The 19,785-nt window shown below is 37.4% G+C and overlaps 1 protein-coding gene across 3 annotated transcripts in view; it reads left to right on the forward strand.

Annotated features, from left to right (window-relative positions):
• The window catches only part of LOC136400731 (T-cell surface glycoprotein CD1b-like), a 25,905-nt gene extending 6,578 nt beyond the window's left edge, over nucleotides 1-19,327 (forward strand). The window contains exons 6-7 of one of the 3 annotated variants that reach the window (XM_066377880.1): nucleotides 1-45; nucleotides 318-1,349. The exon at nucleotides 1-45 is cut by the window's left edge and continues 36 nt beyond it. In XM_066377880.1, the coding sequence (XP_066233977.1) occupies nucleotide 1 (1 nt within the window). In that variant the 3' untranslated portion in view covers nucleotides 2-45; nucleotides 318-1,349. Of the gene's footprint in view, nucleotides 46-317; nucleotides 1,350-19,296 lie in introns of those variants that run through there. The other 2 variants (XM_066377881.1, XM_066377882.1) reach the window with 2 other exon arrangements.
• The last annotated feature ends 458 nt before the right edge of the window (nucleotides 19,328-19,785 follow it).

Here is a 19,785-nt window from a genome sequence, read left to right on the forward strand (position 1 = left end):
ACTGTGACTACTCTACATACCTCATCTCAGCAGGATCATTATTTGGTGGGTTTTTGTTTTTTTTTATAACTGGGTTACTTTATTTAGCATAATGTACTTATGGTTCAGTTATGTGTAGCACGTGTCAGAATTTATTTTCTTTTTAAGAAAGACTGAATAATATTCTATTGTATTTATATAACCTGTTTGTTTATCTATTCATCTGGCAATGGATATCTGGGTTGATTTCATCTTTTGGTCATTATGAATAATTCTGGTATGAAATGGGTGTACTAATATATCTTATGTAGAACTAAAACTGCTTGTGTTCTTAACAGGTCATATCAGAATTTCCAGTGAGATTTCATCATTTCTCCATTCCTGTTTGGAATAAATACCAGATGACCAGAGGCTCAAGTTGTCAGCACAGGAGTCAATGTCATCATATTTAATAAAATAACTATCATATTTGAACAACTCAGAGTTTTCATAGGTTGTGAGATATATCATAATTTACACAATAGGAGAAAAAGAATTAAGAACTATAAGATGGTATCAATGATGAACTCCAACCAGATTTCAGAGATGTAAGATGAGAGAAAGAATGTATCTTATAATAGATAAAGTACAGTTGGTCCCCGACTGACATTTGTTTACTTTATAGTGGTGTGAAAGCAATACATATTTAGTACAAATGGTACTTGAATTTTGATTTTTTCCTTAGCTACCAACGAGTCATGAGATCATGAGGATAAACCACAAATATTCTACTGTGTGTTTATTGTGTTAGATGATATTGCCCACATGTAGGCTAATGTGTTTTGAGCATGTTTAAGGTATGCAAAGCTTAGTTATACTATACAGTAAGCTACTTACATTAAATGTTTTTTTTATTTTTACTTTTAGGGGATAGAGGGATAGATAGGGACAGACAGACTAGAAGGGAGATGAGAAGCATTAACTCAAAGTTGTAGCACATTTATTGCTCATTGAATGATTTCTCATATGTACCTTTACTGGGAGGCTCTAGCTAAAACTGTGACCCCTTGCTCAAGCCTGCAATCTTGGGCTTAATCCAGTGACCTTTTAGGTCTGCCAGTAACCATGGGGTCATGTGTATGATCCCAACGCAAGCTTGTGACCTAGCGTTTAAACTGATGAGCCTGCATTCAAGCCAGATGAACCTATGCTCAAGCTGGTGACCTTGGGGTTTCAAACCTAGGTCTTCTGCATCCCAGGCTGATGCTCTATCCACTGTACTACCACTGAGTCAGGTGCATTAAATGCTTTTTTGACATACGATACTTTCAATTTACAATGGATATTTTGGCATGTTTCTACATTGTAGATAAAGGAGCATCTGTATATAATTTAATGGTGAAGTATCTTTGTCTTCCTGTTTCAAACCACTTATTCTGCTTGTGCTGAAATAACCTTCGTCAAAGTAAGCTAACTTTAATTATACTGGAATACTTATGTTTGCAGAGATACCAATCATTTTAATGTGATTTCTCTGTCACTATCTAGATGACTTTCTAACCCTCAAGGCCATTTCTGATGCTTCTTCCTCCTTCCCTAGCTCTACATGGAAATACCTTTCCTTGTCTGGTGTCATGAAGAGATCCATTTCACTCAGTGTCCTCAACATAGCAGTGACTTGTTTTTCTTTTGTATTTGAAAGTCCCTTGAGGCCAAGCTTGTTCTAAATGGATTTATGGCAAGATTTTTAACTTGCATATGTATTGGTTCAGTAAAATTGTCTGAGTTGATATAGCTGCCATGTTAATAGGTTTCCTCAAAATTACTTCCTTCCTCCTTTTATTCTTTATATTTGATATTTTACATTTCCCTCTTATTATCAATAAAGTATTTCTTAAATAGCAAATATATATGTATATATACCATGTTCTCCATTTTTATGCCCTGAACCCCTCTGAAAAAACACCTTCATGCCCATACTATAACTAGAGTTTACCTAAAAGATTTATCTGAATATGATTCTGCTCCTCATTTCTTAGTGAGAATGAATGAGAAGTAGGATGTGTGATTGATAATAATACAAGGAAGTTGTTAAATACAGTGTGTCCATAAAGAAATGGTGCACTTTTGACCAGTCACAGGAAAGCAACAAAAGACGATAAAAATGTTAAATCTGCACCAAATAAAAGGAAAACCCTCCCAGATTCTGTAGGATGATGTGGCAGCATGTGCACATGTGCAGATGATGGCGTAACACCATGTATACAGCAGAGCAGCCCACGGCCATGCCAGTCGAGATGTGGACGGTACAGAAGAAAGTTCAGTGTGTTCTGCGGCTCGCTAAATTCGAATCCGTGACCAAAGTGCAACGTGAATATAGGCGAGTTTATTATGAAGTGCCACCACATGGGAATAACATTACTCTGTGGGAAAAGCAGTTGAAGGAAACCGGCAGTTTGGCCCACCAATCAGTGACGAGTCTGTAGAGGCTATACGGGATAGCTACCTAAGAAGCCCTAAAAAATCTGTGCATGAGCCCACATCAAAGTGCACTGAATAGGTATGAAACTGGAGAGTTTTTCTTTTATTTGGTGCAGATTTCACATTTCTATGATCTTTTGTTGCTTTCCTGTGACTGGTCAAAAGTGCACCATGATTTTACGGACACACTGTAGTCAAGTCAGAATCAAGAGGACTTTTCTTGCCATCAGGGACTTTGAGATTTGTGGTGTATCAATTCATTTTGATCTTTGATTTTTATATTTTACTTATCTATTTACTTACTTACTTATTTTGTTTATTCCAGTGGTAGGATTCAGATCATTTCACAACAGGTTCTCTGCCTTAATTAGCATATTAAGTATTAAAAAATGATATACCAAAAGGTAGTTTATGATTTCATGCATTTAATACTAAAATAAGAACAACAAAAGAGGTACATAAAACTAGATTATGTTATAAGAAAGAGTTTGAAATATTCATGAAAAACATTGATTATACTTGACAAAAAGCAATAAAACCATTATTTAAAATATTTTCAGCCTGATCAGGTGGTGGAACAGTGGATAGAGCATTGGACTGGGATGCAGAGGACCAATGTTTGAAACTCTGAGGTCACCAGCTTGAGTGTGGGCCCATCCGGTTTGAGCAAGGTTCAACAGCATGTGTGCGGTGTTGCTGGCTTGAGCATGGGATCAAAGATATAACCCCATGGTCTCTCCCTTGAGCCCAAAGGTGACTAGCTTGAAACCCAAGGTCGCTGGCTAGAGCCCAATGTCACTGACTTGAGTTAAGGGGTCATTCATTCTGCTGTAGCCCCCCAACCCCAGTGAAGGCACATATGAAAAAATAATCAATGAACAAACAAGATGCCACAATGAAGAATTGATGCTTCTCATCTCTATTTCTTCCTGTCTGTTTGTCCCTCTGTCTCTCTCTCTCTCTGTCTCTGTCACAGTAAATAAATAAATAAATAATGAAAAAATATTTCCATATTGCTTTATGATTTGCATCCTCAGTTGCAATTTTTATTTACCTATGGACGGAATGAACATTACCACAGGTGCTTTAGAGTATGATGTTGCACAGATTAATGTTAAAAAAGAGTAAGGAATGTTAACTTGTGATTTCCACATTGAGTGGCTGCCAGGAGTCCACATTGGATAGAACCCTAACCACAAGTGCCATTTTAACAACCAGTTTGCCAAACTTAACAAAATATCATATAAGGTATCAGTTCTGCTGATCCAGTGCAAACTGACTGAATTGCACCACTGGCTTACTCCATAGTTTTCTAAAATCACTACTTAAAAAATCCAAATTCATTTGGTTAAAACAGCAGCAGGAGAAAGGTGGAAAGCATTTAAATTTATTTCGTATAGAATTTAAAAGGGGAAGTCAGAGCAAGAATAACTTTTGGAGAAGTGAGGTGTTCTGGAAGCTTTTCTTCCACCTGAAAATCTTAGGACAATGTCGATTTTAGAAATTGAGATGGGAAGGAAATGGCTAAAAATATATAGGTTTATCCTCTCGGCATTAGAATAGTGGGTTACTTCTCCAGAATGCATTAAACTCCACCTCATCTTGTAAGAGTAGGCCTGTTGTTGTATGCTTTACTGTACCCTCAGCTAAAATCAAGGGTTCTAAATAATCCGTGTTTCTTGGAGTGTGGACTATGAGTTACCACCAGCAGCAGTACCTATGACTTTGTTAGGAAAAATAATTTTCAGACCCCGCTATAACTTACTACATAGAAGAACCCCTAAAAAAGGAAACTAAAAAGCTGTGTTTTAACAAACCTTTTTGATTATTCTGATATACATTTAAGTTAGAAAACTCCTGTTCTAAAGATTTCTCAGCCTTTTACTATTGATATTTGGGGGCAGATGATTCTTTGTTATGGAGGGTTGTCCTGTGCACCATAGAAATTTTAGCGGCATCTCTACTCACAAGAAGCCAGTAGTATATTTCTAATTCTGGCTACTCTATATATCTTCAGATACTGCCAAATGCCCTTTAGGGGGTAAATTCAACCTCAGATGGAAGGCTGCTAGGTTGGAATAATCTGTTCACAATGAGTATGCGACTTAATTTGGTCCAATTCCGCTAACACTGACTGATTATATTTGTTGGATGAGAAAAGATGGGGTCTTTTTTGTCTGGACGGTATGTATGCCACCCTTCAAAGCTCAAGATTGCCAGAGAATTTTTTTCCATGAGTAAAGCTGACCAGGAATAAAGCGCACAAATAAACAGAATGATGAATTGACAGAGCTAAAGATCAAATCCTGCTCTTCGTGGAGACTTAGCTACCTCTGAATACCTAGTTATATAAACCCAGCTTTCATTGTTCCTTTTAAATCAATTTAGTTTAGTCTTTAAATTCCTTAAAAATTCTGATTTCTTTGCCGTCCCATGACTTGCAACAGTCTTTTCATGTTCTTATATTTTCTTTGTTCTTCTTAATTTCTTCCTACCCCAAATCAACATCTCTCCAATGTAGTTTCCTGAACTCATGATTTTTCTCTAAGTGTCCTCAGCTTAGAACATGTTAATTTACTCATGATTTTCATGTGTCTTCTAAATAAATGGCTTTTAGAAAGAGAATTTCGGTTTCATGATACATGAGCTTTTCAACTTACTCTTTTTTGGCGATAGTGTGTGTGCATGGATATGTGTTCCTGTGATATTTTTAAATATAAAAATATATTTAAAATATTTATACTTAGCTTCCAATATCTATAAAATTACATGAGGAACTTTTATATTTTATCTGTAGTTCCTCCTGGATAGTCTATGCATACTTTTATGACATCTATAAATATGAAAAATCCAATTGTTTCTTTTAATCCTTTATTGTATTGTCTTGCCCAACTGCACTGGCTATGAGCCTAGTAACGATGAGGAAAACTGACTGCTGACATTCTTCCTGTTTAAATAACATATTAGATAAGAATTAATCAGGAGTTAACATTAGTTATTATAATTACTGTTAAGAGTTTGTGAGTATTTTTCATAAAATTAAAAACATTTTCTTTCAATTTCCCAAATATTTATCATTATTACTGTTTTTATAAATAGCTATTAAATTTTATTAGGTGTTAATTCTGCCTCTCTTGAAATAACAAGATATTTTATATTTTGTCCTTAATATAGTAAATCACAATTATTAATAATCAAATGGTAAAATAAAATTGTGTTTCTATACCATATCTCTCTTGTTCTTAATGTATGTATATGGATTCAGTTGGTAATATTTTGTTTATAATATATTGTTACTTATTATCTGTAACTTTTCTGGTAAGTAATTCTATTAAGGATTGTTTGCCTCATAAATTGAAGCAAGAAATATTTTCCATATTTCTATTTTCAGATATGGTTTGTGTGTTGTTTTACTGTTACTATTCTGTGTAATTCATCTGTGAAGCCATATATGTTGGAATACAATTTTTTGAGTAGGGTGTAAACCTCACAGCTAATTAAAAAATAAATATACCTTTATTCAAATTATATATCTCTACTTATTCTTGTGTCATATTTTTTATGTTGTGTTTTTCAAGAATTTGTCCAAGTTTTCAATGTCCAATTTATTGTTGGCGCTGTGCATAATATTTATTAATTATCATGTTAATGTCTGGAGGGTTCACAGTTATGTACCCTTTTTTCCAGGTCTTGAAAATTTATTCTCTTTCTCACATTTTCTTTCTCTTTCTAATTTTGACAGGTATTTAACAATTTTATAAATTTTTCAAAAACTAACTTTTGTCTTTGATACGTGTTTCTATAAGCATATTATTTCCTTTTTCTGCCAATAGTTATTTGGTTTCTTAATTAAATTTATTGAGGTGACATTGATTAATGAAACTATATAAGATTCAAATGTATGTTCCGTAACACCTTATCTGTATTTTGCCTTGTGTGTTCACAACCCAAAGTCAAATCTTATTCCATCACAACATACTTGTATCCTGCTAACTCTTACTACTTTCCCACACCCTTTCCTCTGGTAACCACCATACTATTCTCTGTGTCTGAGTGTATGTTTGTGTTTTTCTTGTTCTATTCTCTGTGTCTGAGTGTATGTTTGTATTTTTCTTGTTTATTTGTTGCTTCAGTTTTGCTTTTGTTTTTGTTTTTGTATTTTTCTGAAGTTGGAAATGAGGAGGCAGTCAGACAGATCTCACATGCACCTGACTGGGATCCACCTGGCATGCCCACCAGGGGGTGATGCTCTGCCCATCTGGGGCATTGCTCTGTTGCAACCAGAGCCATTCTAGAGCCTGAGGCAGAGGTCATAGAGCCATCCTCAGTGCCCGGGCCAACTTTGCTCCAATAGAGCCTTGGCTGCGGGAGGGGAAGTGAGAGACAGAGAGGAAGGAGAAGGGGAGGGGTGGAGAAGCAGATGGGCACTTCTCCTGTGTGCCCTGGCAGAGAATCGAACCTGAGACTCCTGCACGCCAGACTGATGCTCTACCACTGAGCCAACTGGCCAGGGTCTGTTGCTTCAGTTTTATGTCACTAATGTGAACAAGATCATATAGTTCCTGACTTTTTCTGTCTGACTTACTTTGCTTAGCATTATATCCTCAAAATCTACTTCTGTTGTTGTAAATAACAATATTTCATCTTCTCCTATGGCTGAGTAGTATTCCATAGTGTATCGGTACTATGTCTTCTTTATCCAATTATCTATGAAATGACTCTTTGGTTGTTTCCATGTCTTGGGCACCATAAATAATGCTGCAATGAACATACAGCTATCTAAATAATTGCAAATAAATAATTTTAAATATTTTGTGTAGATGCCTAGAAGTGGACCACTGGGTAATATAGTAATACTATTCTTAATTTTTTGAGGAGCCTTCACACTGTTTTCCATAGTGACTCTAGTTTTCATTTTCATCAGCAGTGAATGAGGGTTTATTGTTCTCCACAACTTCTTCAACTCTTATTATTACTTGTTTTGTTGGTAATAGCCATTGTAACAATGTGAGGAACTATCTCACTATAGTTTTGATTTTCATCTCCCTAATAGGAAGTGAAGTTGACAATCATATACCTGTTGGTCGTTTGTATGTTTTCTTGGGAAAAGTGTCTGTTGATGTCCTCTGCTAATTTTTATTGGATTGTTTGTTCTTTGGTATTGATTTGTTTGAGTTCTTAACCCTTTTTGGATTTTAACCCCTTGTCAGAGCTATTTACAAATATCTTCTCTCACTTGGTTGGCTGTACTATTGTTTGCTGGTAGTCTGTTTCACTATACAGAAACTTTTTAGTTTGATGTAGTTCCAATCATTTATTTTTGCTTTTATTTCTCTTCCTTTGTGGTCAAATGCATAATATCCACTCTAAGACCATGGTCTGTAGGTATAGTTATTCAAGTTTTCATTATGTAATTTATTTTTCTTAGTCTTTTCTTTTTAATAAATAAATTTTTATTAATTTTAATCAGGTGATATCAATAAATCAGGGTACATATATTCAAAGAAAACATGTCCAGGTTATCTTGTCATTCAATTATGTTGCATACCCATCACCCAAAGTCAGATTGTCCTCCGTCACCTTCTATCTAGTTTTCTTTGTGCCCCTCCCCCTCCCCCTCCCGCTTTCCCTCCTTCCCTCCTCCCACCCCCCATAACCCCCACACTTTTGTCCATGTCTCTTAGTCTCATTTTTATGTCCCACCAATGTATGGAATCCCACAGTTCTTGTTTTTTTCTGATTTACTTATTTCACTTCATATAATGTTATCAAGATCCCACCATTTTGTTGTAAATGATCTGATGTCATCTTTTCTTATGGCTGAATAGTATACCATGGTGTATATGTGCCACATCTTCTTTATCCAGTCTTCTATTTTTTTTTACAGTGATTAAAGCCTTTAAGCAAACTCTTGCCCAATACAGCAAGAATCCATAAAAGAGTAGTGTCCTTAACATGTTCACCAAGTCCAAATTGGCACCATCACCATGCCAAATCACTGAAAAATGCAACCCAACCCCAGTTCAGTCTGTTTAGAGCTGTCACAAGGAGCAGGAGTCCAGGAAAAGTCCATATCCAGGAAAAGTCTGCATGACACTGGAATTGTTGTCATAATTCTATACTTTGCAGCTCAAATCCAAGTCCCAGTGACCACTGCTTCTAACTGGTAATGATTCAGGTAGACTGGAAAAGCCATCTGCAGCATGTGTGGAGATGGAGCTTCTGTTCTCCTCTGCCTGGAGAGGTGAGACCAGGTTGTTTTTCCCTGGAGCTCTGCAACTGTGGCGTGGTAAAGAAAACCTTGGGATACACTAAGGAGTCTCGGTGTGGCTTCATCAGTGTTCCTCGGTTGAAGAGTCCTCTCAGTTTAGTCCAAAGTTGGTTTTTCCAGATGATAGTTCTTAAAATTAGTTTGTAATCCATTTTGGTTCTGGGAGGTGGATGTTGGTACGTCCACGTACTCCAGCGCCATCTTGTCTTCTATTTTTCTTGGTCTTATATTTAGGTTTTTGATCTAGTTTGAGTTCATTTTAACAGTAATCTATATCATTCCTCTAAATGTGGTTTTCAGTTTCTCAGCACAACTTGAAGAGATGGTTTTTCTTCATTTTCTGTTTCTGGCTTCTTTGTCAAAAATTATTTGCCCTTATACAAGTGATTTTATTTCGGGACTCTCAGTTTTGTCCCATTGATTACTTTGATTTATTGCCAATATGCTCCTTTATTGTGGCTCTGTGGTATAATTTGAAGTCAACTACTGTGATACTTCTGACTTCATTTTTTTTTATTCACTTGGCATTGGTTATTCAGGATCTTTGTGATTACATAAAAATCTGATAATTTTCTGTTCTATTTCTTTAAAAAAATGACATTGGGATTTTAATGGGAATTGCATTAAATCTGTATATTGCTTTGGGTAATATAGCCATTTCAACTATGTTGATTCTTTCAATCCATGAACATAAAGTAATCTTTTAATTTCAATGAAAATTTATCATTTCTTTTATTACAGCTTTGTAGTTTTCAGTAAATAGGTGCTTTACATACTTCCCTAAGTTTATTCCTAAATATTTTATTATTTTTGTTGCAATTGTAAAAAAAAAAAAAAGTGGTTTTTTAAATTTTATTTTTTAAGGATTCATTGTTGGTATATAAAAAAGCAGCAGATTTTTTTTTATATTCTGGTACTTTACAGTATTTATTGTTTCTAAGAGTTTTGAAGGGTTTTCTATATATAAAATTATGTCATCTGCAAAAGTGACACTTTTACTTCTTTTTCTCTGATTGGATGCCTTTTATTCCCTTTATTGGCCTGATTGCTCTGTCTAGAACTTCCAGAACTATGTTGAATAAGAGTGGTAATAGTAAACAAGCTTTTTTTTCTGATTTAAAAAAAAAAAAAGCTTTCAGTTTTTTACAATGGAGCATAATACTGGCTGAGAATTTTCATATTTCACCATTACTATGTTGATGTAGTTTTCTTTTATATGATATATAACTTATTGTTTTTCAATCATAAATAAATGTTGCATTTTACAGAATGTCTTTTACACATCTATTGAAAGGATTTTTTTTTTGCCCTGTATTTGGTTAACATGTTGTATTACATTGATTGATTTGTATGTGTTTAACGATTCTCATGCCCAGAAAAAAATCCCATTGAACTGTGATGTCTTATTTTTTAAGGTATTGTTATGTTGTTATATTCATTTTGTTAGTATTTTGTTTAAGATTTTTGGGTTTGTATTCATCAGAGATATTTGTAGCTTTCTATTTTGTGTTTTCCTTGCCACGTGTTGGTATCAGGGTTATGTTGGTTTCGTAAAATATGTTAAAAAGTATGGCCTTTATTTCAAATTTCTAGAAGAGTTTGAGAAAGATGGGTATCATATCTTTTTTGAATGCTTGGTAAAATTCACTAGTAAAGCCATCTGGTCATAAACTTTTATTTTGGGGATAATTTTTTGCATTTGTTTTAATTTCCTCACTATTTATTGGTTTATTTAGGTCTTGCAATATCTTATGATTCAGTCTAAGAAGGTTGTATATAGTTCTAGGAAATTATCCATTTTTTTATGAGTTATTGATTTTGGTGGCATATAGTCTCTCATAGTGTTCTAGTATGATCCTTTGTATATCTACAATGTGTATAGTAAATTCTTTTTTATTTCTAATTTTCTTTATATGAGTTGTTTCTCCTTTATCTATAGTGAAACTAGTCAGGGGTGTTTCTACTTCTTTAAAATGTAATGTTAGCCCTGGCTGGTTGGCTCAGTGGTAGAGCGTCGGCCTGGCGTGTGGGGCACCCGGGCTCGATTCCCAGCCAGGGCACATAGGAGAAGCGTCCATTTGCTTCTCCACCCCCCCTCCTTTCTCTCTGTCTCTCTCTTCCCCTCCTGCAGCCAAGGCTCCATTGGAGCAAAGATGGCCCGGGCGCTGGGGATGGCTCCTTGGCCTCTGCCCCAGGTGCTAGAGTGGCTCTGGTCACTGCAGAGCGACGCCCCAGAGGGGCAGAGCATTGCCCCCTGGTGGGCAGAGCGTCACCCCTGGTGGGCGTGCCGGGTGGATCCCAGTCGGGCGCATGCGGGAGTCTGTCTGACTGTCTCCCCCCATTTCCAGCTTCACAAAAAAAAAAAGTAATGTTAGACTGTTTACTTGGAGGAATACTTCTTATTTTTTGAAATAAGCCTGGAATGATATAAACTTCCCTTTTATTACTGCTTTGATTGAATCTCAGAAGTTTTAATATGTTGTATTGTCATTCATATTTGTGTCTATATATCTTTCAATCTCTCCTTTGTTTTTTCTTTGACCTGGTCATTATTTAATAGTATGTTGTTTACCTTGCACATTTCTGTGGATTTCCTTAGTTGGTTTTTGCAATTTAATTCTAATCTCAAAACATTGTGGTCAGAGAATATGCTTCATATAAGTTCAACCTTTTATAATTTGTGGAGGCCAGTTTTGTGACCCAACATATAATTGAGCTTTAAGAATGTCCAGTGTGCCCTTGAGAAGAATGTATGATCTGATGTTCTGTGATGAAAGGCTCTGTAAATATAGTTATGTCCATTTATCTAACATGTCATTTAAGGCCAATATTGTTTTATTAATTTTCTTTTTAGATCATTTATTTAGAGCTGTGCAGAGGACCCAGGTTCGATTCCCGGCCAGGGCACATAGGAGAAGCACCCATTTGCTTCTCCACCCCTCCGCCGTGCCTTTCTCTCTGTCTCTCTCTTCCCCTCCCGCAGCCAAGGCTCCATTGGAGCAAACATGGCCCGGGCGCTGGGGATGGCTCTGTGGCCTCTGCCCCAGGCGCTAGAGTGGCTCTGGTCGCAACATGGCGACGCCCAGGATGGGCAGATTATCACCCCCTGGTGGGCAGAGCATCACCCCATGGTGGGCATGCCGGGTGGATCCCGGGCAGGCGCATGCGGGAGTCTGTCTGACTGTCTCTCCCTGTTTCCAGCTTCAGAAAAATGCAAAAAAATAAAAAAATAAAAATAAATAAAAAATAAATAAAAAATAAAAAAATAAAATGGCCATGATTTAGAAGCAGACCATAAATAAATGAGGGGATTAAAAACCTGTGTTACTTTTACACAATGGAATACTACTCAGCTATTAAAAGGAGAAAATCTTACCTTTTGTGACAGCATGGGTAAACCTGGAGAGTATTATGCTAAGTGAAATAAGCCAACCAGAGAACAACAAATACCATATGATCTCACTTATGTGTAAAATCTAATGAACAAAATAAACTACAAAAATAGAAAAAAGAATCATAGATACAGAGAATGAACTGAAAATTGTGTGAAGGGTGAAGGTTTGGGGAGGGGGGCCAGAGTAAAAAGGTGCAGAAAATAAGCAGAAAACCAGAAAATAAACTGGTAGACAAAATAATATAAGTTATCTCTGACTTAGTCTGAAGCCATACATAGCATTTCTACCAAAGTTCTGGTTGTCTCATAAAAATTTGTTACTCAAACTTCCAAAGGTCAAGAGCTACTGAAAAGAATGTCATGTACTAGTAGTATATGCAAATTTCCTTTTCAACAATTGCTAAGGCATAAGATAATATTACTTTGAGAATAAATAATAAATAATAAAGTAGTATTTACCTTATTAACTTTAGAATTTGGGTCTGCAGTACTTTAGCTGATGCAAATGTTTAAAAATTTTCTCTTCAAGGCCTCAGCCAGGTATCATATCATCCTGATAAAGCAAGATCACAGGTTCAAACCCTGGTCATGGCACATATATGAATCAACCAATGAATGCATAAATAATGTTTGCATTATTGTTTCTGTTTCTCTATCTCTTGTCTTTTCTCTCTTTAAAATCAATTTAAAAGTGTTGGGAGAACTAAAAACATTAAAAACATGAAGAAAATAAATGCTTTGCCTTTTGTAAATGGTCACCAACACACGCCACAGAAATGTAGGGCTAGGGCAATGAGACAAGGGGATAAAATGAGAAAGAGGAGCCATTGAGAATGCGGAGAAGAAGTAAAGGCAAAGAGCAGGAGAAGACAAGGTCATACTGAGGAAGATTGAATTGTATAAATGAACCAAAATAATTTTCCTAAATTAAAGCAGGTGATTGTGTAACAGTCCCTTCCAATGTAAAAGATGTTACAATTTAAGACTGAGGAGGCAAAATAAGCTTTCAAAACCACATAGTGGGCCCTGGCCAGTGGCTCAGGGAGAAGAGCATTGGCTTAATGTATGGTCGTCCAGGTTTCAATTCCTGGTTAGGGCACACAGGAGAAGCAACCATCATCTTTTCCCTACTCCACAAGCAGTGGTCCTACTGGTTCTAGCATGGCCCTGGGCACTGAGGATTGCTCAGTTAGAGCACAACAGCCTCAGGCAGTAAATATAGCCTGGTACTCAAGCATCGGCTCCTGATGGGGTTGCTTGGTGGATCTTAGTTGGATCTCATGTGGAAGTTGGCCTCACTATCCCCTCTTTTCTCATCTAAAAAGAAAAAGAAAGAAAAAGGAAAAGAAAACCATTTGGTGGCTTTTACAAGGTTGTATACAGAGAGTTGAGATCAGGAAAACTGCAGTAAATTAGAAAGATAATAAGAACATTTGGAACTCAAGAGCTAGAGTGGAAATGACAGGCAGAATGGGAGGGTCAAGGCTGTGGAAGACAGAACTTCTTTATGATGTCCAACGTAAATGAGGTAGAATTTTGTCCCTGGAAAAGGAAGTCACTATAGAGCACCGAGGAAACAACAGTTTGCTGAGTTGAAATGAAACACCAGCTTTAAGAGTCAAAAGTTCTATCTACCAGTGAAATTCTGCTTTTTCCACTTCTGCTGCTAACAGATCTCATCCCAGGTAGTGACAGTGAGCACAAACACGAGCAAGGTAAGAGTAATTCTGGCCAGAACTCTGGGTGTGGGTGGTCTCCAGCCCAACTCCAGCCCTCTTCTTCTATATTGGATGCTGAGGATGGAGCCAGAGGCCCTGATACAGGCAAATGTTTCTGCCATTTTGTTTTTGAGACTGTTTCTTTTTTTCTCAATTTTTCTGGTTTTTATTTGTTTTTCCCTATCTGCTTCTTCTTCTTTCTTTTCACTTTTACTATCTCTTCACTACTCACAGCTTTTTGAGAGCTAACCTCTTTTTATGTCATCCAGATATCATCATTTGTGAACAGCACCTGGGAACAAAATGAAGGCTCAGACTGGCAGAATGATATGCAGATTCAAGGCTGGGATAGAGACTCAAGCACTATCATTGTCCTGAAGCCTGGGTCCAAGGGAAACTTCAGTAATGTGAAGGTGATTTAGCTGGAGGAAATATTCTGGTTCAATGTCATCTGATTCCTTCAGGTAGTACAGGATCATGTCAGTGACTTTCAGATGACATGTTTGTTCAGTCCTCTGATCTGAGTAGATTACCAATAACTTCTCTCTCTCTCTCTCTCTCTCTGTCTCTGTCTGTCTCTCTGTCTTTCTCTCTCTCTCTCTCTCTAGATTCATGCTACTGCACCCTAGGATGTTTCTCTCCTCTTTCCCATTTTAGCCAACTATATGCACACATTTATCTAGAGCAGTCCTCCTCTTAGACTCCACAAAGTACTTCAGATTTCTCTTGCTTCTTGCACTCTTATCTGATGAAGATTCCCCTTTGTTTGTGTCTAACTCTTTCACTCTTAAATTCCAAGCCCTAAACCACCACTTTCCCCACCCTATCCCTGAGTGAATTTAAGTGTGACTTCCTTTGTTTCCAGTCCATCTCCTCAGGCATCTCCTGCCTGCTCCTCCTCTCAATGTAATTCTCCCATTCATCCTGGAATGTGTACTTCCTCCTGACTTCACCACCCTGCTCCTCGCATTACCTTCTTCTTTCTTCTCACCCACTGTTCTTTACCATAATAGCTCTTCCCCACCATTTATGACATGTATACCTTCCCTGTTCTCTTCTTGCTGAAAAGTCTCTAAATAGCCCTGGCTGGGTAGCTCAATTCTTTAAAGCAGTGGTCCTCAACCTTTTTTGGGCCACGGACCGGTTTAATGTCAGAAAGTATTTTCATGGACCGACCTTTAGGGTGGGATGGATAAATGTATCACGTGACTGAGACAAGCATCAAGAGGGAGTCTTAGATGGATTTAACAGAGGGAATCTGGTTATTTTTTAAAAATAAAACATCATTCAGACTTAAATATAAATAAAATGGAAATAATGTAAGTTATTTATTCTTTCTTTGCAGATCAGTACCAAATGGCCCACGGACCAGTACCGGTCCACAACCTGGGAGTTGGGGACCACTGTTTTAGAGCATCATCCTGATATGCTAAAGTTGCAGGTTTGTTTTCCGTCAGGTCATATAGAAGACTCAACCAATGGGTGCATCAGTGAGTAAAAAACAAATTGATGTCTTCCTCTCTCTCTTTCTGAAATCAATCAACGAATATTTTAATAAGAAAAATCTCTGAAAACAGCTATATACTACTTGACATTGAGGACATATTCTAAAAAATACATTGCTAGACAATTTTATTGTTGTGTAACTATCATCAAGTGCACTTAAACAAACCTAGATAAGGTTGCTACCACAGACTATTTTCTGTGGTATATTGCTAAGAAACTAAAATCCAGTATAGCACATTAGTGTAAAAGGTATATAGACATTAAATCAAGCAAAAGAGATAACTATCCAATCAAGTGATGCAGTAAATATGAAAGAGATAAAATTATTGCTGATCTGACACGGCATACTGTGTTTCATAAACTTCTTTCTTGTAAGTAGAAAATGTACATTCTAAAATAGCAATTAAAAGTATAATAAACACATACACTAGTAGCATCATTTACTACCATTCTCACATATCATGTACTATACGTATTACATCGTTACTCTTCTTTACAACTGGCAACACAATGGAGATTTGACCCCATCATCACCACAAATACATGAGCAATGTTGTTATTATGGCAAAAAAAGTCACTAGGCAAATAAGAAATTTTCAGCTTTACTATAATCTTATGGGACTACCTTCTTGTATGTGGTTTGATGTTAAGTGCAAAGCCATTGTGTGGCACATGATGCTGTTAAATTGGCTTTTGGCTTCAATTCACTTCTCAAACCTTTCTCCCCACCCAAATCCAACACCTTAGATTGTTTCTCTATCCCTATCCTTCCTCTTGCCTTTTAAATATCTTTTTCTCTGTTTTTCCTCTATCTAGATCCCTTTGAAATCCAGGCTATAGGCAGCTGTGAGCTGCATTCTGGGAGACCACAGTAATCTTCCTGAGGGGAGATTTGGGAGGAGTGGAGGTCCTGAGCTTCCAGAAGATTCCTGTGTGCTGCCACGGAGGGCGGCCGCAGAGCACAGAGGAACTGCACACTTCCCTCTCTTCATACCAAGGTATCTCTAGTATCATAGAGAATCTTCCATCAGAAGTCTGCCTTGATAACCCTTGGTCACTCTCGGTGCAGGGAAGGTGAAACTGCAGAAACAAGGATAGTCCTGTTCTCTCTCCAATACTTTTCTCTTTCAAGTAATACCATCTCTTTTAATTCAAAACTACAGGACACCTAAAAGAGGAGTGGCTTAAACAATAAATTATTTTGTTTTCAAACAAGTGGGAAGGGTCACTATTCAAACGAGTGGGTTTCTGAGCCCCTATGGTCTAGATTAGAATCATAATGTGACACTGTCCTGCTCCTTTCTGCCCCAGTGAAGCCCGAGGCCTGGCTTTCCAGTGGCCCCCCTCCTTTGCCTGGTCATCTGCTGCTGGTGTGCCATGTCTCAGGATTTTACCTCAAACCTGTATGGGTGATGTGGATGAGGGGTGAGCAGAAGCATCCAGGAACTCATCAAGGTGACATCCTGTCCAATGCTGACGAGATGTGGTATCTCCGAGTAACCCTGGACGTTGTGGCTGGGGGAGGCTAACCTGAATTGCTGAGTAAAGCACAGCAGCCTGGGAGGCCAGGACATCGTCCTCCACTGGGGTGAGAAAGAACTGGCCCTAGCTGGAAATGGGAGGAGATGGTCCACAAACATGGAGGGAGGGGTGAGCAAAATGTGAGACTTAGTGGGTGTGACAGAGAAACAAGGAGGGATGGAGGGTGAAAAGGAAAAAAGGAGGAAAAACAAGAGAGAGAATGAGGGAGATGAACTAAGGCAGCAATTTTCACTGGTGTGCAGTAAGAATTTTTAAAACACTTTGCTAGTTAGTCAGTGGCACTGACCTATTTTTCCTTAGATTATAAAATTTAAAAAAATGACAACAGCCTACACAGTAATAGCCATCCAGTGTGAATTAATTAAAATAATATCTATTTTTTTCATATCCACAAATACATATTTTTTGGTGTGTCACAGTATTTTAATAATTACTTTATGTGTGCCATGAGATGAAAAAGGTTGAAAATCACTCACCTAGGTATAGAGGAGGTAAGAGTCACAAACCTGTTAATTGGTTGAAGTGGCACAAGAAGAAATAATTGAAAATAAATAAGGATTATTGTTTTAAGAATCTGAGAGGGAAAGTTGGATTTGTCTTTACATCAAAGCCAGTGAGTGATGGAGCTGACACTCAGGTGAGAAAAGTAAGGGCAGGAGACTCAGGAATGGGTCTCCCAGTGACACCTGTGTGTCTTCTCCCAATTTCCAGGACATCCTACTGCCACAATGGTGATAATTTTAGCAATAATAGTGTCTGCCTTTATTTTTATTATATGTATTGCATTATGGTATTTGAGGTACCTGTAAGTTTTTAAAAATCTTTGTTTTCTGTCTACCTCCCAATCTTTTATACAATTTTTCTCTGTTTACATTCTTTTAGCCTCAATCTTTCTTTTTCTTAAATTTATTTTTAATTTATTATGTAACATGTATTGTGTAACCAGACCATACAGGTTTCAAGTATACAACTGAATATACCACCATCTACACTCTGCATCATTCTCCACCCCACCCCCACTGTCCCTTTCTGCCCACCTTTTCTGCCCTTTGTCTCCCTCCCTCTACATCACCCCTCTTTCCCTGTGCCTATTGCCACTCTGTTGTCAGTATCTATGTCTTATCTATTTATGTTTTGGGCTAATCCCTTCACCTTCTTTGATCTAGTCCTCTCTTCCTCTGTCCCTCTGACAGCTGTCCATCTGCTCCTGTGTCCACGCCTCTGCACTTTTCCATACTTCCCATCTATTTTATGTAAATCTATTTTTTTAACTGTGGTAAAGTACACATGACATTGAAGTTATTATCTCAGTCACTTTTAAATGCATATTTTAATAGTATTAATTAGACTTTTAATTTGGTATAATTAATCTTTAGTATTCTTTTCATCTGGAAAACTAAAACTGTTTATACCATTAAACAACATCCTGTCATTTTCTATTCATCTAGGCCCAGACAACCTACATCTAACTTTTTTTGTATATAAATTTAACTACTCTATATACTTCATGTTAGTGAAGTCCTCAGTGTTTGTCTTTTTATGACTGGATTATTTTAATTAGCATAATATTCTCAGGGTTCAGCTATGTTGTAACATGTCAGAAATTATTTTCTTTTTAAGGATGGCTGAATAATATTTTATTGTGTTTCGTTGGGAAGATAGAATATATTATGCTCACTTTGTTAAAGATGGTGCTGCCCACAAGGAAGCCTATCACCCAGGTGATATTAAAGTATGTTGGGGGCGGGCTGTGGGCAGGCAGGATCCTTGCAGCCTAAAGCTTGGTTTTAGGACTAAGCCTTTCCCACCCTTTTTGATGTGGGGTGGTACAATCCCATCATGCCTCAGATAAGTGACTTTGTATTAGAGACTTCCCTATTTTGTATATTGGATTAAATGTTTTAATTTCTGCACTATAAAATGGGAGCAAACCTGGAGTTTGCTCTCTCGGTTCCTGAGATTAGCAATAGAGAGGAGAGCAGAGAAAGGCCACGTGGAGGAGGCCAGGGGAAGCAGCCAAGATGATGAAGTGCTGAGTGACTGGTGAGCTAGAAACCTTTGATTCTAGGAAACTCAAATAAGTCACTAGCTTTGTGAGCACTGAATGAGTGGGTTTTGGAACCTAGTGTGTGTTTTTACTTGCCCGCCGGGTGCAAGCTAGGATTAAAGATGATGGCCCACCAGTTCGTGGTTCTGTTGTTTCTTTACTGACTGTCTGAATCCAATGCAAACCTGCATGGGCCAGGCGGCTGTGATGGTGGCTGTGGATACTGGCTTCACATGTTTATATAACATCTTTTGTTTATCCATTCACCTGGCAATAGGCATTTAGGGTTGATTCCACCTTTTGGCCATTATGAATATGTTGTTATGAAATAGGTGTAAAACTATGTCCTATGCAGAGCTAAAGCTGTTTGTGTTCTTAGCTGGTCATGTCAGAACATTCAGTGAGATTTCATCATGCCTCCTTTCCCATTTGGAATAAGTACCCAGAAGACCAAAGCTCAGGTTATCAGCCGAAGAATCTATTTCATCGTACTTAAAAATACAATCATATTTGATCCACTCAGAGTATCTAAAAGGTTGTGAGATATATCATTAATTTACCCACTAGCAGAAAAATAATTAAGGCCTATGAATTTATTATAAGATGACATCAATAGTGAGTTTTACCTGCTCTCCTCCAGCATGGGCTCCTCTGCCCCATTATATAATGTAGAAATCAAAACCTTTAATCCAATATACAAACAAGGAAGTCTCTGATACAAAGTCACTGATCTGAGGTATAATGGGATTCCTCATGAGAGTGCACCACCCCACATCATGCAACAGTCAAGGGTTGTGGGGAAAACTTAGTTTTGAAAAGATCTTAGTATTAAAAGGATGGGTAAGGCTTAGTCTTAAAACTAAGCCTT

The sequence above is a fragment of the Saccopteryx leptura genome, chromosome 3 (genome assembly GCF_036850995.1).
Source record: "Saccopteryx leptura isolate mSacLep1 chromosome 3, mSacLep1_pri_phased_curated, whole genome shotgun sequence".
Classification (NCBI taxonomy): Eukaryota; Metazoa; Chordata; class Mammalia; order Chiroptera; family Emballonuridae; genus Saccopteryx; species Saccopteryx leptura.